Source organism: Cupressus sempervirens, chromosome 5 (genome assembly GCF_028749045.1).
Source record: "Cupressus sempervirens isolate cs-2001-9-10 chromosome 5, ASM2874904v1, whole genome shotgun sequence".
Lineage (NCBI taxonomy): Eukaryota > Viridiplantae > Streptophyta > Pinopsida > Cupressales > Cupressaceae > Cupressus > Cupressus sempervirens.
In genome coordinates, this window is record NC_143122.1 from 390,968,381 (window position 1) to 390,984,080 (window position 15,700).

Sequence of the window (15,700 nt, forward strand, 5' to 3'; positions counted from 1 at the left end):
CACCACTTAACCAACACGCTAAGTGGCGAACCCCTTCTATATGGTAATATTAATTTTGATGTGACTGTTTTTAAGTCGGTGCAGTGTAATTGTTTTTTCAGGTAGAAGAGAGACATCTGGGAGGCTCATTGTTAATGATAATAACTAAGGCATGAGTGTTGATGCTAAAGAAAAGAAAATGGTTTGATGATTGAAACAAATTTTTAATAGAGTCCTGTGTAGAGACCCTGCCATTTCCTATCTTATTTAATCATCCACTCACATTTTTCATTTAACATTAGAGAGTATCTTCTTAACATACTACAAGCCTCTTTTTTGTTCTTAGTATTGCATTCTATGCCACCTATCGATCTAAAATATTGGTATGGGTTGTTGGATGCACTTAAAATTGATAGATGTAATTTTTATAGATGTGCTACTCTTGTTAATATGTAAAAAAGAGACAGATAACACATGCAGGCTACCTTATAAATCAATATCTTCCACGAATGTGGCACATTGAAGACCTTAAAATTCAGTAACCTCGAGTCAGTTGTTGATTTGGACTGGAGCAATGGAAGAGCTAGGAAAAGACTGGTTAGCATTGATTTAAAATTCAACATTGATCTATTTTTGTGAAGAGGCAACCATAAAGCCTGCTAGCTACAATCTTAGTGGCTGCTTGTGAATGAACCTATAATTTTTGTAATCCATCTTATCTGATTACTAACTTTGTTAATCATTCACGAGCATGACATACACACAAAAGTTGGCTTCGTGATGCATTTGTTATTGTTGTAGATTAGCTGCTACACCATTTCATTGTATAAAAACATTTTTTTGGTCTGATCACTGCTTCAAGTCAGTATTTACTTACTGTATATGTCTACACTTCATTGTGGTCAAGCATAAAGCCCTTTTAAACCAATATTTTAGAGGCATATTATATTTTCTTGCTATCAAACTAAGACTTGATTGTATTTCATGGCTTGGAAGGCCTTAAAACTTAAATTGCTTACTTCTATTAGCGAGCCAGTAAATATTCAGGTTGACTTGACCCTAAGGAAAGGAACGTTGTAATTTCATGTTAGTTTTGAACAAACAAATGATCCATATAAAAATTTGTACTTGTATACATAAAACAGCACAGAAAATATTTGAATTGCAATGTCATAACATACCACAGCTCCCAGCAATGCTGCATAGACAGTGTCAGTCATCAATCTATTTGGTGCTGCTTGAAATGCCTTTTGTAAAGCAAATAGCAACAAAGTATTACTTGCCGAAGATGAATGATTGGTTTCATCTGATAAAGTGATTCCAGAATGAACACCAGGAAGAGGTGCAACAGATGTAGTGGAGTTTGAAAAATTCACTTGCCCTCCTGCAACAAGTGCCCCCAGAAGACTAACAATGCCAACAACTACACCATCACCGCTGTCTACATTATTAAAGTTGTTCCTTGCACTGTCTGCAGTAATGGAAAAACTTATCCCTCCTACACTTCTCCCTGTATATGATTCTTTAGCTGAGAGCATTTTTTGGCTAACAATGCTGCCACTGTCATTAGCAGAACTTTGATCATTCCCCCTAGATTTGAGTCCAATTTGTTTTAGCTCATCTTCTAGTTGATCATTGATAATATTTTCCTTGGTACATTCTGAATTGGAGCGGCTCAAATATCCATCCTGTTTGCCCTCCACAGTAAATATTCCAGCCATATTCTCACTTTGTTTTCTCTCTATGTTTCCCATATTCTTTTTGCTTGAACACTCCATGACTCTACCTTCCCCAGCTACTGCTTCTTTCTGCAACAGGGCAAGAAGCATCTCGATGCCACCACAATAAATGAATGTCTCTGCAAACATGGTTGCTCGTGAAGTGTTTGGTTGGACCACAAGCCTGTAAATGAGATGCAATACACGAGTGACCTGTGTATATTTAAATACATGTATATGTTAGCCAAATCGATAAAAAGATGAAAACGTCAATAAAACCATCTTTAGAAAACTGTCATTCATAAAAATGAAGAATAAGAAAATTCACACAAAGTTTATGATATAATTTCTTGCAATAACCATAGAAATTTACCAAGCCGCATAAAACTCTTGTAACTGATATTAAGAAACAACTTCCAAAATATTTTCATTGATATTCCTCTGACCAACCACTAGTAAAATAAATAGTGTGAATATTAAAACACCAATCTAGAATTCTACAACAAGATTCATAATTTCATATGATACCAAAGACACCGTTCTTACATTATTCTCTTGGTATAATCATTTATAATTCCTCATTTGAAATTTATCAACGTGTCACTGGGTTAGAAAAGACACAGGAAAAAGACAAGATAGACAAGATCTAAATTCATCATTGATAGCAGATGACAAAGGGAAAAAAATATAACCCTAAATAGTAATCCTTGATGTTATGAATGCAGAATAATAACCTTCATTTCAATCACAATAAAAAAAAAATACTGTGGAACCTAATGTTCTTTTCACCCCAGCACTTCTTTTTGTAAGGAAAAAACTTCAACTAAGATCAAGTTTTATGCATCAGGATTGGGCCAGCAGTGACAAAAATGGCTGGATGGTGGACGTGGGGGGGGAGGTTCTCTCATTGAAAGTGAGTGATAGATGGTAGATGCATGCAAGTGCAGAGATCCTCCTATCAGCTAGATGGTAGATGCAAGTAGAGTCGCAATGACTGAATTTATTCACTTGTGGAAATTAAAACTTTACCTTTTAAAAAAATGTGATCTAGGATGCATCAAATTGTGTAATTTACTAGTTAATGACTTTGTGGCCATTCATGTGTTTGCTCCATTTTCACCACCAACTGCAAGAGTTCTCTTTAGTTTCCATTTGTTATTTTGTACGTGTCTCAAGTTCTTACAGTGATCCTTGAACATGCACAGGACACATATAAATCTCGTGAACTTATTGACCAACAATCACGCTCAAAATTAAGAATTATTAATTTCACGAAATGAATCCCAAAAATTTAACAGCCACACCAGTTTGTGCAATTACACTTCTTTAATGTTGTTAGTAGGTTCTCAATTATAAAAGTTTTAAATAATTAACCGAGATGGCTATTGCATTTTGACCTACAAAGCCATTTTCAAGGTCGACTGGTATGTAGACCCTCCGACTTACTTGAACAACCACATGTGAATTTATCATTATAATTTAATTCCCTAAAATTTATGAAAATTCTTAACTGTTATTTTCGTGAATGGGAAGACAAAACCCATAAACTCCATTAATGGGGCACCAATCTGCTTCACTAATGATTATTCAACATTAAAATGCATTTTTTTCATCATTTTAATTGCAGGAGAAACACTCGTCTATGATTCTACAAATTTATGGGTGGTGATGAGCATAAACAGGAAGCAAACGACTAATCTAAATAATGACTTTGTAGCAACAATTTAGATTCCTAACCTAATTTTGACCCGTAGCTTGCACCTGCAACCTAGTTATGGATTTTGGAATGCAATTTGGAGAATTTTGTTAAAACTTGAACCAGAAATAATAAACTTAACACAGCAAGATATCATGGGAAAAACCCTCTTAACAGAGGAAAACAACCCAACCCCAACATATTTAACCTTATATTGATGAAATAAACATGTTTACAATATCAGCATCATTGTGATATATAGAATCGCTTAAAGAAAGATTAATAGAGAGCAATTGAAAATTGCTAATACATGATCAGGAGGAGAAGTATATTTGTTCAAAACTACTGCCCTTCAAACACCAGAAGAAAATGGAATCAAATCCAGGCACTAAGACAATATCCACATAATACAAGCGACGGATGTTCAGAAACACCAATCTGGGATGTCGCTTAAAGAAAACACTTTGATGATCAACAACTATCTTTATTCTTTGAATATCTCACTGAAAATGATAGAGAGAACTACAGCCCAATCTTCTCAGGAACAATCATATATCTGATGCAAGAGGTGAATGAAACATCCTTACACGATGGAAAAATGGAAACAACATACGTTTCCTATTCAGTAGAGAATGTCAAAGAAACTCCAAGTGTAACCGCGTCGGGTTGCTTCTTGCTTGAAACTCATGCGAAGGCAATAAATAAAAGAGACCATAATATTCTTCTATGTTTGTGCATTAAATAACTGACAAAGGTAATTGATGCCAGCAAATAAACAAAACCCAGAATAAAATATGAGACATATTTCAACCGATGACGAAATATAGTTGACTATGTAGATATCTCCAAGTTACACTAACTATGATGACACTTGTAGGATGATAATTTCATACAAGGCCAAATGCAAATTGCTCTAGAATATGTTAGTGCAAATATATGCGATTTATAAATCATTGTATTCATAAATTCATATGAAGCTAATATATTTAACACTCCCTCTTAGTAAATATGAAATTTAGTAACTAGATCAGTATCCTTTCGCATGCTTAACATAATAACACAATTATTTATAATCATGGAATTGCTCACATGAAAATAAAGTAATTTATTCATAGCCAATAATCATGGAATTACTTAACGTGAAAATTTGTAAGACTCACAGCTAAGCCTTTAATCACGGACTCTCTCAACATGAACAACCATGGAATCTCTCAACATGACATCCAACTCCCATCACAAAATTTCTCAACGTGATGACATCATGATGATGTTCGCTATCGCATATTGAAAGAGTTGTCATAGCTGATCTTACAATATTATTATAGACACCAAAATAGTCATAGATAAATCTACAAAACAAGACTTTGTTCCATTTAAGTATTAAGATTTGCCATACCTAGCTTTTCTCAAAAATAAGCACATTTCACCTTTGGAAGAGGCTTGGTGAGAATATCAGCAGTTTGATCATCAGTGCTGATATATTTCAGCTCCATAGTCTTTCGAAGTACAATGTCCCTTAAATAATGATACTTGATTTCTATATGCTTTGACTAGTCATGGAAAACTAGATTAATAGAAATCTTTATGCAACTCTGGTTATCACAGAAAATTGTAGTAGATTCAGTGGAATTTCCAAATAATCCACTTAGAAGTTTCCGAAGCCATACAGCTTCTCAGGCTGTTGAACAAGCTGCCACGAATTCAGCTTCAGCAGTACTTTGAGCCACACACTTTTGCTTCCTACTGCACCAAGAAATAGCTGAACCAATGCTGAAACAAAAGCATGAAGTGCTCTTTATGTCCACAATACAACCAGCCCAAACCCATGAAGTTGTAGATCATTAGAGAAAGATAACCTCGACCCATATTCTAAGGTCCCTCTGACATATCTCAAAATATGTTTAGCTGCAATGAAGTGAAATTTTCTTGGCTCACTCATAAACTGACTCAAAGTATTAACAGCATAGCATATATCAGGCCTTGTATTGACGAGATACATGAGAGAACCAATAAGTTGCCTATAAGGAGTGCAATCAATTAATTCTGAATCAGCTGCAACTACTTGAAGTTTCTTCATATTAGATTCCATAGGACACTTCATATGCTTTCAATCAAGCATACCACACTTCTTAAGAATGTCTAGAGCATATTTACCTTGACTAATAATGATCTCATTAGATTTTTGCCAAATTTCTAATCCAAGGAAGTAGTGCATTAAACCAAGATCTTTCATCTCAAATTCAAAAGTTAAATCCCTTCTGCATTTGCTAATTAGTTTATCATCTCCTGTAATAAAGAGATCATCAATATAAAGAACAAGGATCAACATAACATCATTATACCTTTTAAGATAAATATTTGTATCAGCTTCATTTTTCGTAAACTTCAAACTCAAGAGATAGCCATCAATACACTCATACCAAGCTCGAGGGGCTTTTTTAAGGCCATAGAATGCCTTTTTTTAGCTTACATACATGAGTTTTGTTGTCATGAATGATGAATCTATCAGGCTGCTCTACATTAACCTCTTCATTAATCAAGCCATTGAGAAAGGTTGTTTTGACATCCATATGATGAAGCTTCCAATTTTTTAGCTGCAGCTATAGCAATAATGGTTCTAATAGAGATGTACCTTGCTACAAGAGCAAAAATCTCATCATAATCTATACCTTCCTTTTGACTGAAACCTCTAGCGACAAATCTAGCTTTGAATATGTCCACACTCCCATCAGTAGCATCTTTTGGACGAGGAACAATCACCCAAAGTTTATTTTTCAAAATAGACTCATATTCTTCCAGCATGGCATCCTTCCAAACCTACTGACTTATTGCTAATTCAAACAAGAGGGTTCAGAGTCAATGATAATACACATTAAAGCAGTATAATTATTAAATGTTCGAGGTCTTTTACTTTCACAAAAAGTTCCCTTAGGGGCTGAATAATTCTCAGCTTCTTGCATAATGTTCCTTGCCCACAAGGGTCTCTTATTTTCATTCACCTGAACACGAGGACCAGCTTCTGAAATAACTTGAATCTTAGGACGAGGGCAGAAAGGAGGAGAATCCTCCCTCTCAGAGAAACTAGAAGGAGCAAGAAGAGGAGAATTTTGAGGAACGGTAGGAACATCCAAATCAACATCGATAGGAGAATCAACAACTTTGCAACAATCAATATTTTCTTCAAACGAAACATCTCTGCTTAGCTCAATTAATTTTTGCCCCGGTATGTAGATCCTATAACCTTTTGAAGATTCACTATAACCAACAAAGATTCCCTTTTTACTTGAAGAATCTAATTTAGATCTTTTATCTTTGGGAATATGAACATAAACTGAGGAACCAAAAACTTTGAGATGACTTACGTTAGGTTTAGAGCCAAAGAATGCTTCTTCTAGAGTCATATTATTTAGGCTTTGATGTGGACTCCTATTTTGAACATATATTGATGTCTTGCAAGCCTCTACCCAAAGAAAAATCTGCAAACTCTGATCATGAAGCATGGCTTTTGCAGCCTCAACAATAGACCTATTTTTGCTTTCAGCAACCCCATTCTACTGAGGATTGTAAGGAATGCAAAACTCCCTCTTGATTCCTGCTTGAACACAAAAAGATTGAAAAGAACCTGAAATAAATTCACCTCAATTATCAAATCTAAGAGTCTTAATTTTCTTTTTTGAAAGGTTTTCAACTAAGGCTTTAAATTCCTTAAACTTGAATAGAACTTCATCAGACTCTTTGGATTTAAGGAAGTAAATCCATGTCTTGCGAGAAAAATCATCAATAAAGGTGACATAAAACCAAAAGCCACTTAAAGAAGCTGATGACATTGGCCCACATAAATCTGAATGAATCAGCTCTAATACATGCTTAGCTCTACTTTCACTTGAATGAAAAGGATCTTGGAAAACTTTCCTAGGGCACAACCTTCACAAATGCCATCATGAGAGGGGTTGAGAATGGGAAGACCTACAACCAACTTACCTAAGGAAGAAAGTGATTTGAAGTTGAGATGATCAAATCTTTTATGCCATAATTAATTATTATTGGAAGCAACATGAACTTGAACTTGATTAGCTGAAAGCTTATAGAGACTTCCATGACGTTCTCCAATAATTAGAGCAAAACTGAAATCAGAATCTTTCTTCCAAGAGACCACACTTACATTAGAGAAAGCAACATTGAAACCTTTATCCTCTAAGGCTGAAATCGAAATCAAATTCTTCTTGATACCAGGAACAAATAAAACAAATCTAAGATGAAGAGGGATACCAGATTTTAATTTTAAAGAAGTGATGCCTGCCTCTTTAACAGAATAAAATGCACCATCACCAATAATCACTTGAAGATGAGAATCATTTTCAATCAGATTCGAAAGGTGTTGCTTGTAACCAGAGATGTGATGAGAAGCACCACTATCTATCAACCAAATATTGCAATCAGCTTGTACATGACTAGACAAAGCTGAAATAGTACAAGACCTTTTGAATGATCACAAGAATCCTTGGAAGGAGATGAATCTTTCATGTCAAACACAACCACATTATGAAGATTGAGTTTCACTATACAATGTTTAGCAAAATGACCAAGCTTTTCACACCTAAAACATTCAATCTTGGCCAAGTCCTCTTTTCTTTTAAAATCAGAAGACGAGGACGGATTTCTATCTTCAAACCTTTTAAAATTCCTTTTGCTTCTTCTTTTCTTTTAAGTGTGAGAAGTAAGCACTTGAACTTCCACATTGTGAAATTTACAAGAACTCCCTCTAGCCTCCAGCTGACATTCCTCTTGAATGCAATCAGATCTCAACCTGTCAAAGGTTGGAAGATCACTTCTACTGCTAATGCCTTGAATGAATGATTCCCAAGAATTTGGGAGACCATTCATTGCAAGCATGACAAGTTCTTTGTCGTTGACAATCTCTCCCATGGCACTTAATTGATCCTTTAACTCAAAAATCTTCAAGAAGAATGAAACAATGGAGTCTCCTTTACTCATCTTAATATGAAGAAGCTGCATACGAAGCGCCAGAGCTCTACTAGTGTTATTTGTCTCATACACACTATGAAGGGAATCAAACATCTCCTTGGCCGATTTTAGCTTAGAGATGGTAGGAACTAAATGATCTTTCATGGAGTCAATGATTATCCATTTGGCCTGAATTTTATACTTCTTCCAGATTGCTTTCTCTGCAAGGTCCGTAGGCTCTCGAACTTTAGATTCCACATATGAAAGAAGATCGTTTTCCTCAAGAACCAATAAATTATGGATTTCCAAGATATGAAATATGATGCTCCTTCCAGTCTATCTTCAACCTTCAAACCAGGCACCATGATGGGGATAAAAAGCAAAGAACAAAAGAAGTAAACTGATTCAACCTTAAGAATCACAAACCTACCTCTGATACCATGTTAAAACTTGAACCAAAATAATAATCTTAACACAGCAAGCTATCCTGGGAAAAACCCTCTTGACAGAGGGAAACAATCCGGCCCCAACAAATTTAACCTTATATTGATGAAATCAACATGTTTACAATATCAGCATCATTGTAATATATAGAATCACTTAAAGAAAGATTAATAGAGAGCAATTTTCAATTGCCAATACATGATAAGGAGAAGTATATTCGTTCAGAATTACTGCCCTTCGAACACTAGAAGAAACGGAATCAAATCCAGGCATTAAGACAATATCCGCATATTACAAGTGACGGATGTTCAGAAACACCAATCTGGATGTTGTTCAAATAAAAAACTTTGATGATCAACAACTATCTTTATTCTTTGAATATCACACTGAAAATGATAGAGAGAACTACAGCCCAATCTTCTCAGGAACGATCATATATCTACTTCTATGTTTGTGCATCAAGTAACCGATGAAGATAACTAATGCCAACAAATAAATGAAACCCAGAATAAAATATGAGACATATTTCAACCAATGATGGAATATAATTGATTGTGTAGATATCTCCAAGTCAGACTAACTACGATGACACCTAGATGATAATTTCATACAAGGCCAAATACAAATTGCTCTAAAATATGTTAGTGCATATATATGCGATTTATAAATCATAGGATTCAGAATTTCATATGAAGCTAATATATTTAACAAATTTTACTGAAGAGGCTTTGTCCCTGTGAAGTTTGAAAAACACTCTAGCATGTACAATATGGACTCTTACATCAAGTTGGCACCTACCATGTTATAGCTGTTAGAAACTTTGAGCCTGAAATCCTCTATACTACATTCTAGATGCACTCTTAGCATTTACAATTTTAATGTAATTCATGAGATTGTACTACCTTCATAGTTTCTACTATGGAACATAAAACAGTTATGGCATGTACTTGTTGGATCAGAGGTTTTATATGTGTACACTGTATATTTTATTTCATTGTAGTTGCATTTGGTCTTAGAAGAACAATTTTTCCGTGCAATCTTGTACCAAACCATCACCATTTGGCCATGGGGATAAGGTATGTCCACTATGGACAAATCATCTTGCTTCTTTCTCTCCTTCAGATCAGCAATGCATGACCACCTAACACAGCATGCTGAGTCATGTATAAGATTGCTAGGAAATGCAATCTTGTATTAGTATATTACAATATTTTGCTTGCTTATCTTCAATATGTTATGAGTGGATTTATCAATTTTGAAATTTTGATTGTTATTATCACTAATAAATTATAATATTAGATTAAATTATGACTTATGCATGAAAATAGTCTTTATTGTATGTCATGGATTAATGGTGTTTCATATTATCTAATGTAAATTTAAAATGAGGTGTGGTAAAATGTAATTGAAATTTCATATATTCTGGCAATTTACTATATTTTTTTGGAATCCCCGCACCTAGATTGTAGCATCATTATGCATTCTACTATTTTTGGCAATCCTGACATATAAAAACAATTGCCTACAAAAGAATCAACCACGATTCATGATTTACACATAGAAAAAATTTGTCGATTATGAAAATATGCCACTGATATGCCTCCCTTAACAACTAAGTCATTTGATGGGGGCTTCTTCATCCAAAGATACAGCTCCAGTGGCACAGCCACCCCTTTCTGCCAAATACACGAGTCTATGACCAATTCAAACTCAAACTGAGTTTTAAATGAAGGACCAAAGTAAGGATGTAAATATAGTATATCCTGAACCTAGATTGTAGCATCGTTATGTATTCAACTATTTTTGGCAATCTTGACATATAAAAACAATTGCCTACAAAAGAATCAACCACGATTCATGAATTACACATAGAAAAAATCTATCAATTATGAAAATATGCCACTGATATACCTCCCTTAACAACTAAGTCATTTGATGGGGGCTTCTTCATCCAAAGATACAGCTCCAGTGGCACAGCCACCCCTTTCTGCCACATACATATGAGTCTATGACCAATTCAAACTCAAACTGAGTTTTAAATCAAGGACCAAAATAAGGATGTATATATAGTATATCCTGAACTTCTGGAAGACATGTATCAGTAGAATTATGTCTTACAATGTATCTTTGTATAAAAATCTCAAACAGTTGCACCTTTCAGCATGGAATAATCTAATCATTTCAAAATCCTTACTGGTTTTAACTTTTAACCACTATGTCAAAGCAAGGCCATAAATCTAGATGCAATGTCAACCTTGAATGAGATTTATGGGTGACTTTTGAAGATATTTGAATTTGAGTTCTGTCAGGAATTTATCTTTATAAATTTCTTAACTGTGGCACTAAAAGAAAATCCGGCCCTGAATATAGAAATTCTGTACTAGGGAGCTAGCATTGCCAATTAAATTATTTCCAGAGTTTAAGAAAAATTATCATCAATATCAGACAACAAAAGAACATTTGAGAACCAATCCATTATAGTTTTTGTTTCAACCAAGGTCCAAAACCATTAAAAATCAATGAAATGAACAAATGTTCATGATTTAACAAAGAAAGAATTGTTAAAAAGCTGTCATTCAGGTTGGTTTATACATCCTATAATGCAAATAAAAAATACTAAAAGAAAATGTGTATATATCATATGATCAAAAATATATAACATAAAAGAACCGAATGTAGCCATTGTCTAAAAAGGACAAATGATCTGCACTATCGTAAAACTAATATATAAAAGACAAGTGTTAAATTCTAGGGCTATAATAAAAGAGGTGCGTATATAGTGCACCAATCAAAATAATACCTGATGAGTCAAAGCTTTGGCCAACAGTTGCAATTAAAGAAAGAACAAAACAAAACCACTAAATAAGGCAACACATCTCTGGAGTAACAATGGTAAGATAAGCAATATAGAAATATAGTCACCTGATTAGATTGGGGACAATCAAGAACAAACTGAATTAAACACTGAACATCATCAGTGGCCATTGGACCAGTAGAAGATCCAACCAGGAGTTCTATGATGACTAAAAGTTCATCAACTAATGCATTCAATTCTCCTGCAGGCCTAGATGGTTTTGCAACAGCAGACATATCAACAGAATCAGGTTCATTGATGAGCCAATAACAGCGACGGCAGCCATCCAGAAGCAACTGGACTGCATTAGCAGCTCTCATTGCTATTGCTTCTGTAAAAACCATATCTGCAAGTGAAGATAGAAGCTTTTTCTGTAGTCCATAACTACAGCGACTCCACATTTTTAAATCTAAGAGTAAATTACTAAAAAGCTGTACTTTCAGTTCAATATTGTTCTGAGGAGATTGGCAAAGAGATACTATAGCAGCAACAAGTTCTTCATCCCTTGCTTCGGCATTGACTTTTCCTGGCTCCAATAAAGATAACATCTTTAGCAGGTAACGGAGTATCTGTGCGAGGACTTGAGGCGCATGAGCTCGACATAGTTCTTCACTGTTTCCAGGATGTTGTACAGATGAGGCTATCATGCGGAAAATTGGTGCAGAAAGTTGACTTGTCGCTATAGATATAGATGTTTCCCCACTAATGGGTTCGTATGTAGCACTATCCATTGCACTGACTGTCAATGGCAACAATGACATTGGACCACCTTCAGCCATGGCCCACAATGCTTCTATTGGACGAATGCGTGCTGCGACATGGACATGACCAAGGACATCCGCAGGTCTCCTGTGAGTGCCTGGAGAAAATCAATGATCAGCCTTCATCTATACAAAAATAAATATCAAGCTTATAGACAAAAAAGAGAACAAGAAAACAATAAACATTAGTTTCAATAAGTAGCGTAAGAGAAAGGTCAAGATGGTAACATAAAACATTCAAGTATATTGCATGCTCTCAACACTGAACAAAGACCAATGTTGACTAGTTTGAATGGTACAAATTTGAAATGCACAATCCAATATAAAAGGTACTTCGACAATTTATGCACATCATATGCATCTTCAAGATATCATACTGATACATATTCTTTGCGTAATCATGAATTTTTATCTTGTAGATACCATCTGAAGTAAATATTGTACACCTTGAAGTTCCAAGGGAAATACAATAATTTAATTATTGTAATGTTTGTAATATTTGGGCCCTCCATACTTGGAGGAAATTTTAAGATTCCTTGGATAACACAATAACCTACTTGGCAATTGTATTATGACAGATGTAGGAGAACACAGAAGACAAGGGTAACATGGAGAACTATAAGAACATCTTTGACTGGCTAAATATAACCCTACATAAGAGGTGAGTAAATGTAATTAGTAATTCTACATCGAATTACATTGGCCCCCCTGAATATAAGAGTCAACAGTCCCATTGGTAGTTACATTATAATTTAACAGGAGTTACTCTTTAAAAAGGGCTCATAGGGTCCAACCTGGATAATCTAGGCCAAGACTTAACTCACAATGTTTTAGGATTCCATCAGCGGCTTCATAGATAACCTTGACACATATATTGGAGGCTTGGGTTGGAAATTGCAAGGTATTGCAGGGCTATGTCATTGTATTGACACCAAAATTAGAGGGGAGTATGTCCTTATGAAGCACTAAACTCTGCATGTGTTGCAACCTTCTTGTTGAGATTAACACATTGATTGTGCTTTCATTGTTGGGTTTTTCTTGTAAGGGTTTTCCAATGGTATATTGAGCATTCACATGGTTGTTGACATCATTTACAAACTCAGCAAGTCACTGAGTACTAGCCAAATTTTTTCCATACCAACTTTTTCCTAAGTAAACTCACTGCGTTTCAGGTACAAAATATTTGGCATCTCAATTTCAATTTTTTGCTAAGTTGTACAATTCCAATGCTTTGACTCACCTACACGTCAAACATGTCAAAAACATTGAAACAATTCTTGAAACAAACTCATGTCTGGAAAAATTGCAAGATGAGGATTAGGTAGGGTCCAAATGCTTGATAAACATGATCCCCCGTGGTTTGTGTGCTTTTGAAGGTCGTTATTTGAGCTTGACAGTGAGGGCTTTACCCCTCTACACCACCCTATACCTCAACAAGGAACACATGGTTGTTGCCATTGTTTACAAACTTAGCAAGTCACTGAGTACTAACCAAATTTTTTCCATCCCAACTTTCAACTAAATAAACTCGCTGAGTTTCAGGTACAAAATATTTGGCATCTCAATGTCAATTTTTTGCTAAGTTGTAAATTCCAATGCTTTGACTCACCTACACATCAAACATGTCAAAAATATTGAAACAATTCCTAAAACAAAAGCATGTCTGGAAAAATTGCAAGATGAGGATTAGGTAGGGTCCAAATGCTTGATAAACATGATCCCCCATGGTTTGTGTGCTTTCGAAGGTCGTTATTTGACCTTGACAGTGAGGGCTTTACCCCTCAACACCACCCTGTAACTCAACAAGGAACACTACAAGGGCACAACCCCCAAACCACACATGGGATGCTACACACGAACCCCCATGAGGGTCATTGCCCCTTGACCTTCCATGAGGTACTGCCCCTCCAACCCACTAACTTAACTGCAACAAGCGCTCACTAAACTCATTTAATACATTTTGTAGCTGTATTTTGCATAAAATTTATGTTTTATATTTTGCAGACTTTTCACCGAGCCAGAAATATTTGGTCTACCAAATCCAAGTTTGCAAATATAGTTGTTACTATGATGAAATTTGTATAGATAAGATCATGCCTGTTTTTATTCGTCAAGGGATTATTGTGGGTCTAGTTAAATTGTTACCTTCCAAAAACAAATGAATCAATAAAACCAATGTCACATCCATAAGCATAAAAGAAGCTTTCACTAATATATCTATATATCTCCAAAGGTCAATAAAGAGTGGTTATTTCAAAGTTTACTTTTCTTGAATGAAGAAACAAGCAAGCTTCCAATATACATGTACATAATTAGTATCAAGTTCAATGATTCAGTGAACCTCAACAATCATGAACTCATGATCATAGTGGCCAGATAAGTATCAAGATTCAAAATAGATCATAATGGCCACTGGCCACTACATTTGCTGCTACCTATTCTCTTGCCCCTCTTGTTGCCATTATTTCTCATATCATTGGACTCTACTCTACCAAAAAGTGGAACATCTCTTCTAGAGATCCGTGCAAGATGATATTTGTAAGTGGTTGATTCCCATAATCTTGTTCCAACTAATGACACTATTTATTTTCCCTCTCCCTCTAGGGTTCCATTCTTGAAATTAGGGTCTCAGTTTGTAGATGATCTTGGCAAAAGAACACACTTTGAAACTTTAGTATAATTCTTTTTAAATTAAAATTATAAAATGTAAGCCATAGCAGCTGGAGAGCTGTTAAATAATAGGGCTAAATCATTAAAAAAATAAAGGAAAAGAAAACATTAGAATGAGAGGGGAACAGAAAACAAAAATTTGTAAATAAAAAACAGAGCAAGGGAATTCTTCCTTTGTAGGTTACAGTGCTACATATAACTTACAATTGCTTCTGAAAAAACAGTCCACAATCATACAAAATCAATTCAAAATGTACTGAATGTTGTCAAAGTGACAAAGAAGTCGAAAAAAATAAAATCTTTTAACCTTCTTCTGGCTGTGGAATGTATTTTATACATCTGTAGACGATTTCCTATCTGGGATTTTTGGATTTTGTGAGTTAACTCGCATAGAACTCAGAGTTTCTGTGAAAATTCGCTAGCCACTAAAATCTCAAGTGAATTGCCCAGGTTTGTTTGTTACAAATTAGCAATATTTCTGGCAAATTCAATCTATGGCCTGAAGATAGAAATGAATTGGTAAAGACACTAGATTTGCATACATTTATGATTAACTAAAGTTGTAAAATATAATAATCATGGTTGAATGATAGTATGTTTACAGCAGGGGCAC

At 34.9% G+C, this 15,700-nt stretch overlaps 1 protein-coding gene across 3 annotated transcripts in view; it reads right to left on the reverse strand.

Moving 5' to 3' along the window:
* Positions 1-15,700, reverse strand: part of LOC149556441 (WD-40 repeat family protein / beige-like protein) — a 161,453-nt gene that overhangs the window by 122,890 nt on the left and 22,863 nt on the right. For all 3 annotated transcript variants that reach the window (XM_089830752.1, XM_089830749.1, XM_089830750.1), the window contains 2 exons: positions 11,725-12,515; positions 1,161-1,910 (listed from right to left, as the gene is read on the reverse strand). In XM_089830752.1, coding sequence (XP_089686878.1) covers positions 1,161-1,910; positions 11,725-12,515 — 1,541 coding nt within the window. The remainder of the gene's footprint in view (positions 1-1,160; positions 1,911-11,724; positions 12,516-15,700) is intronic.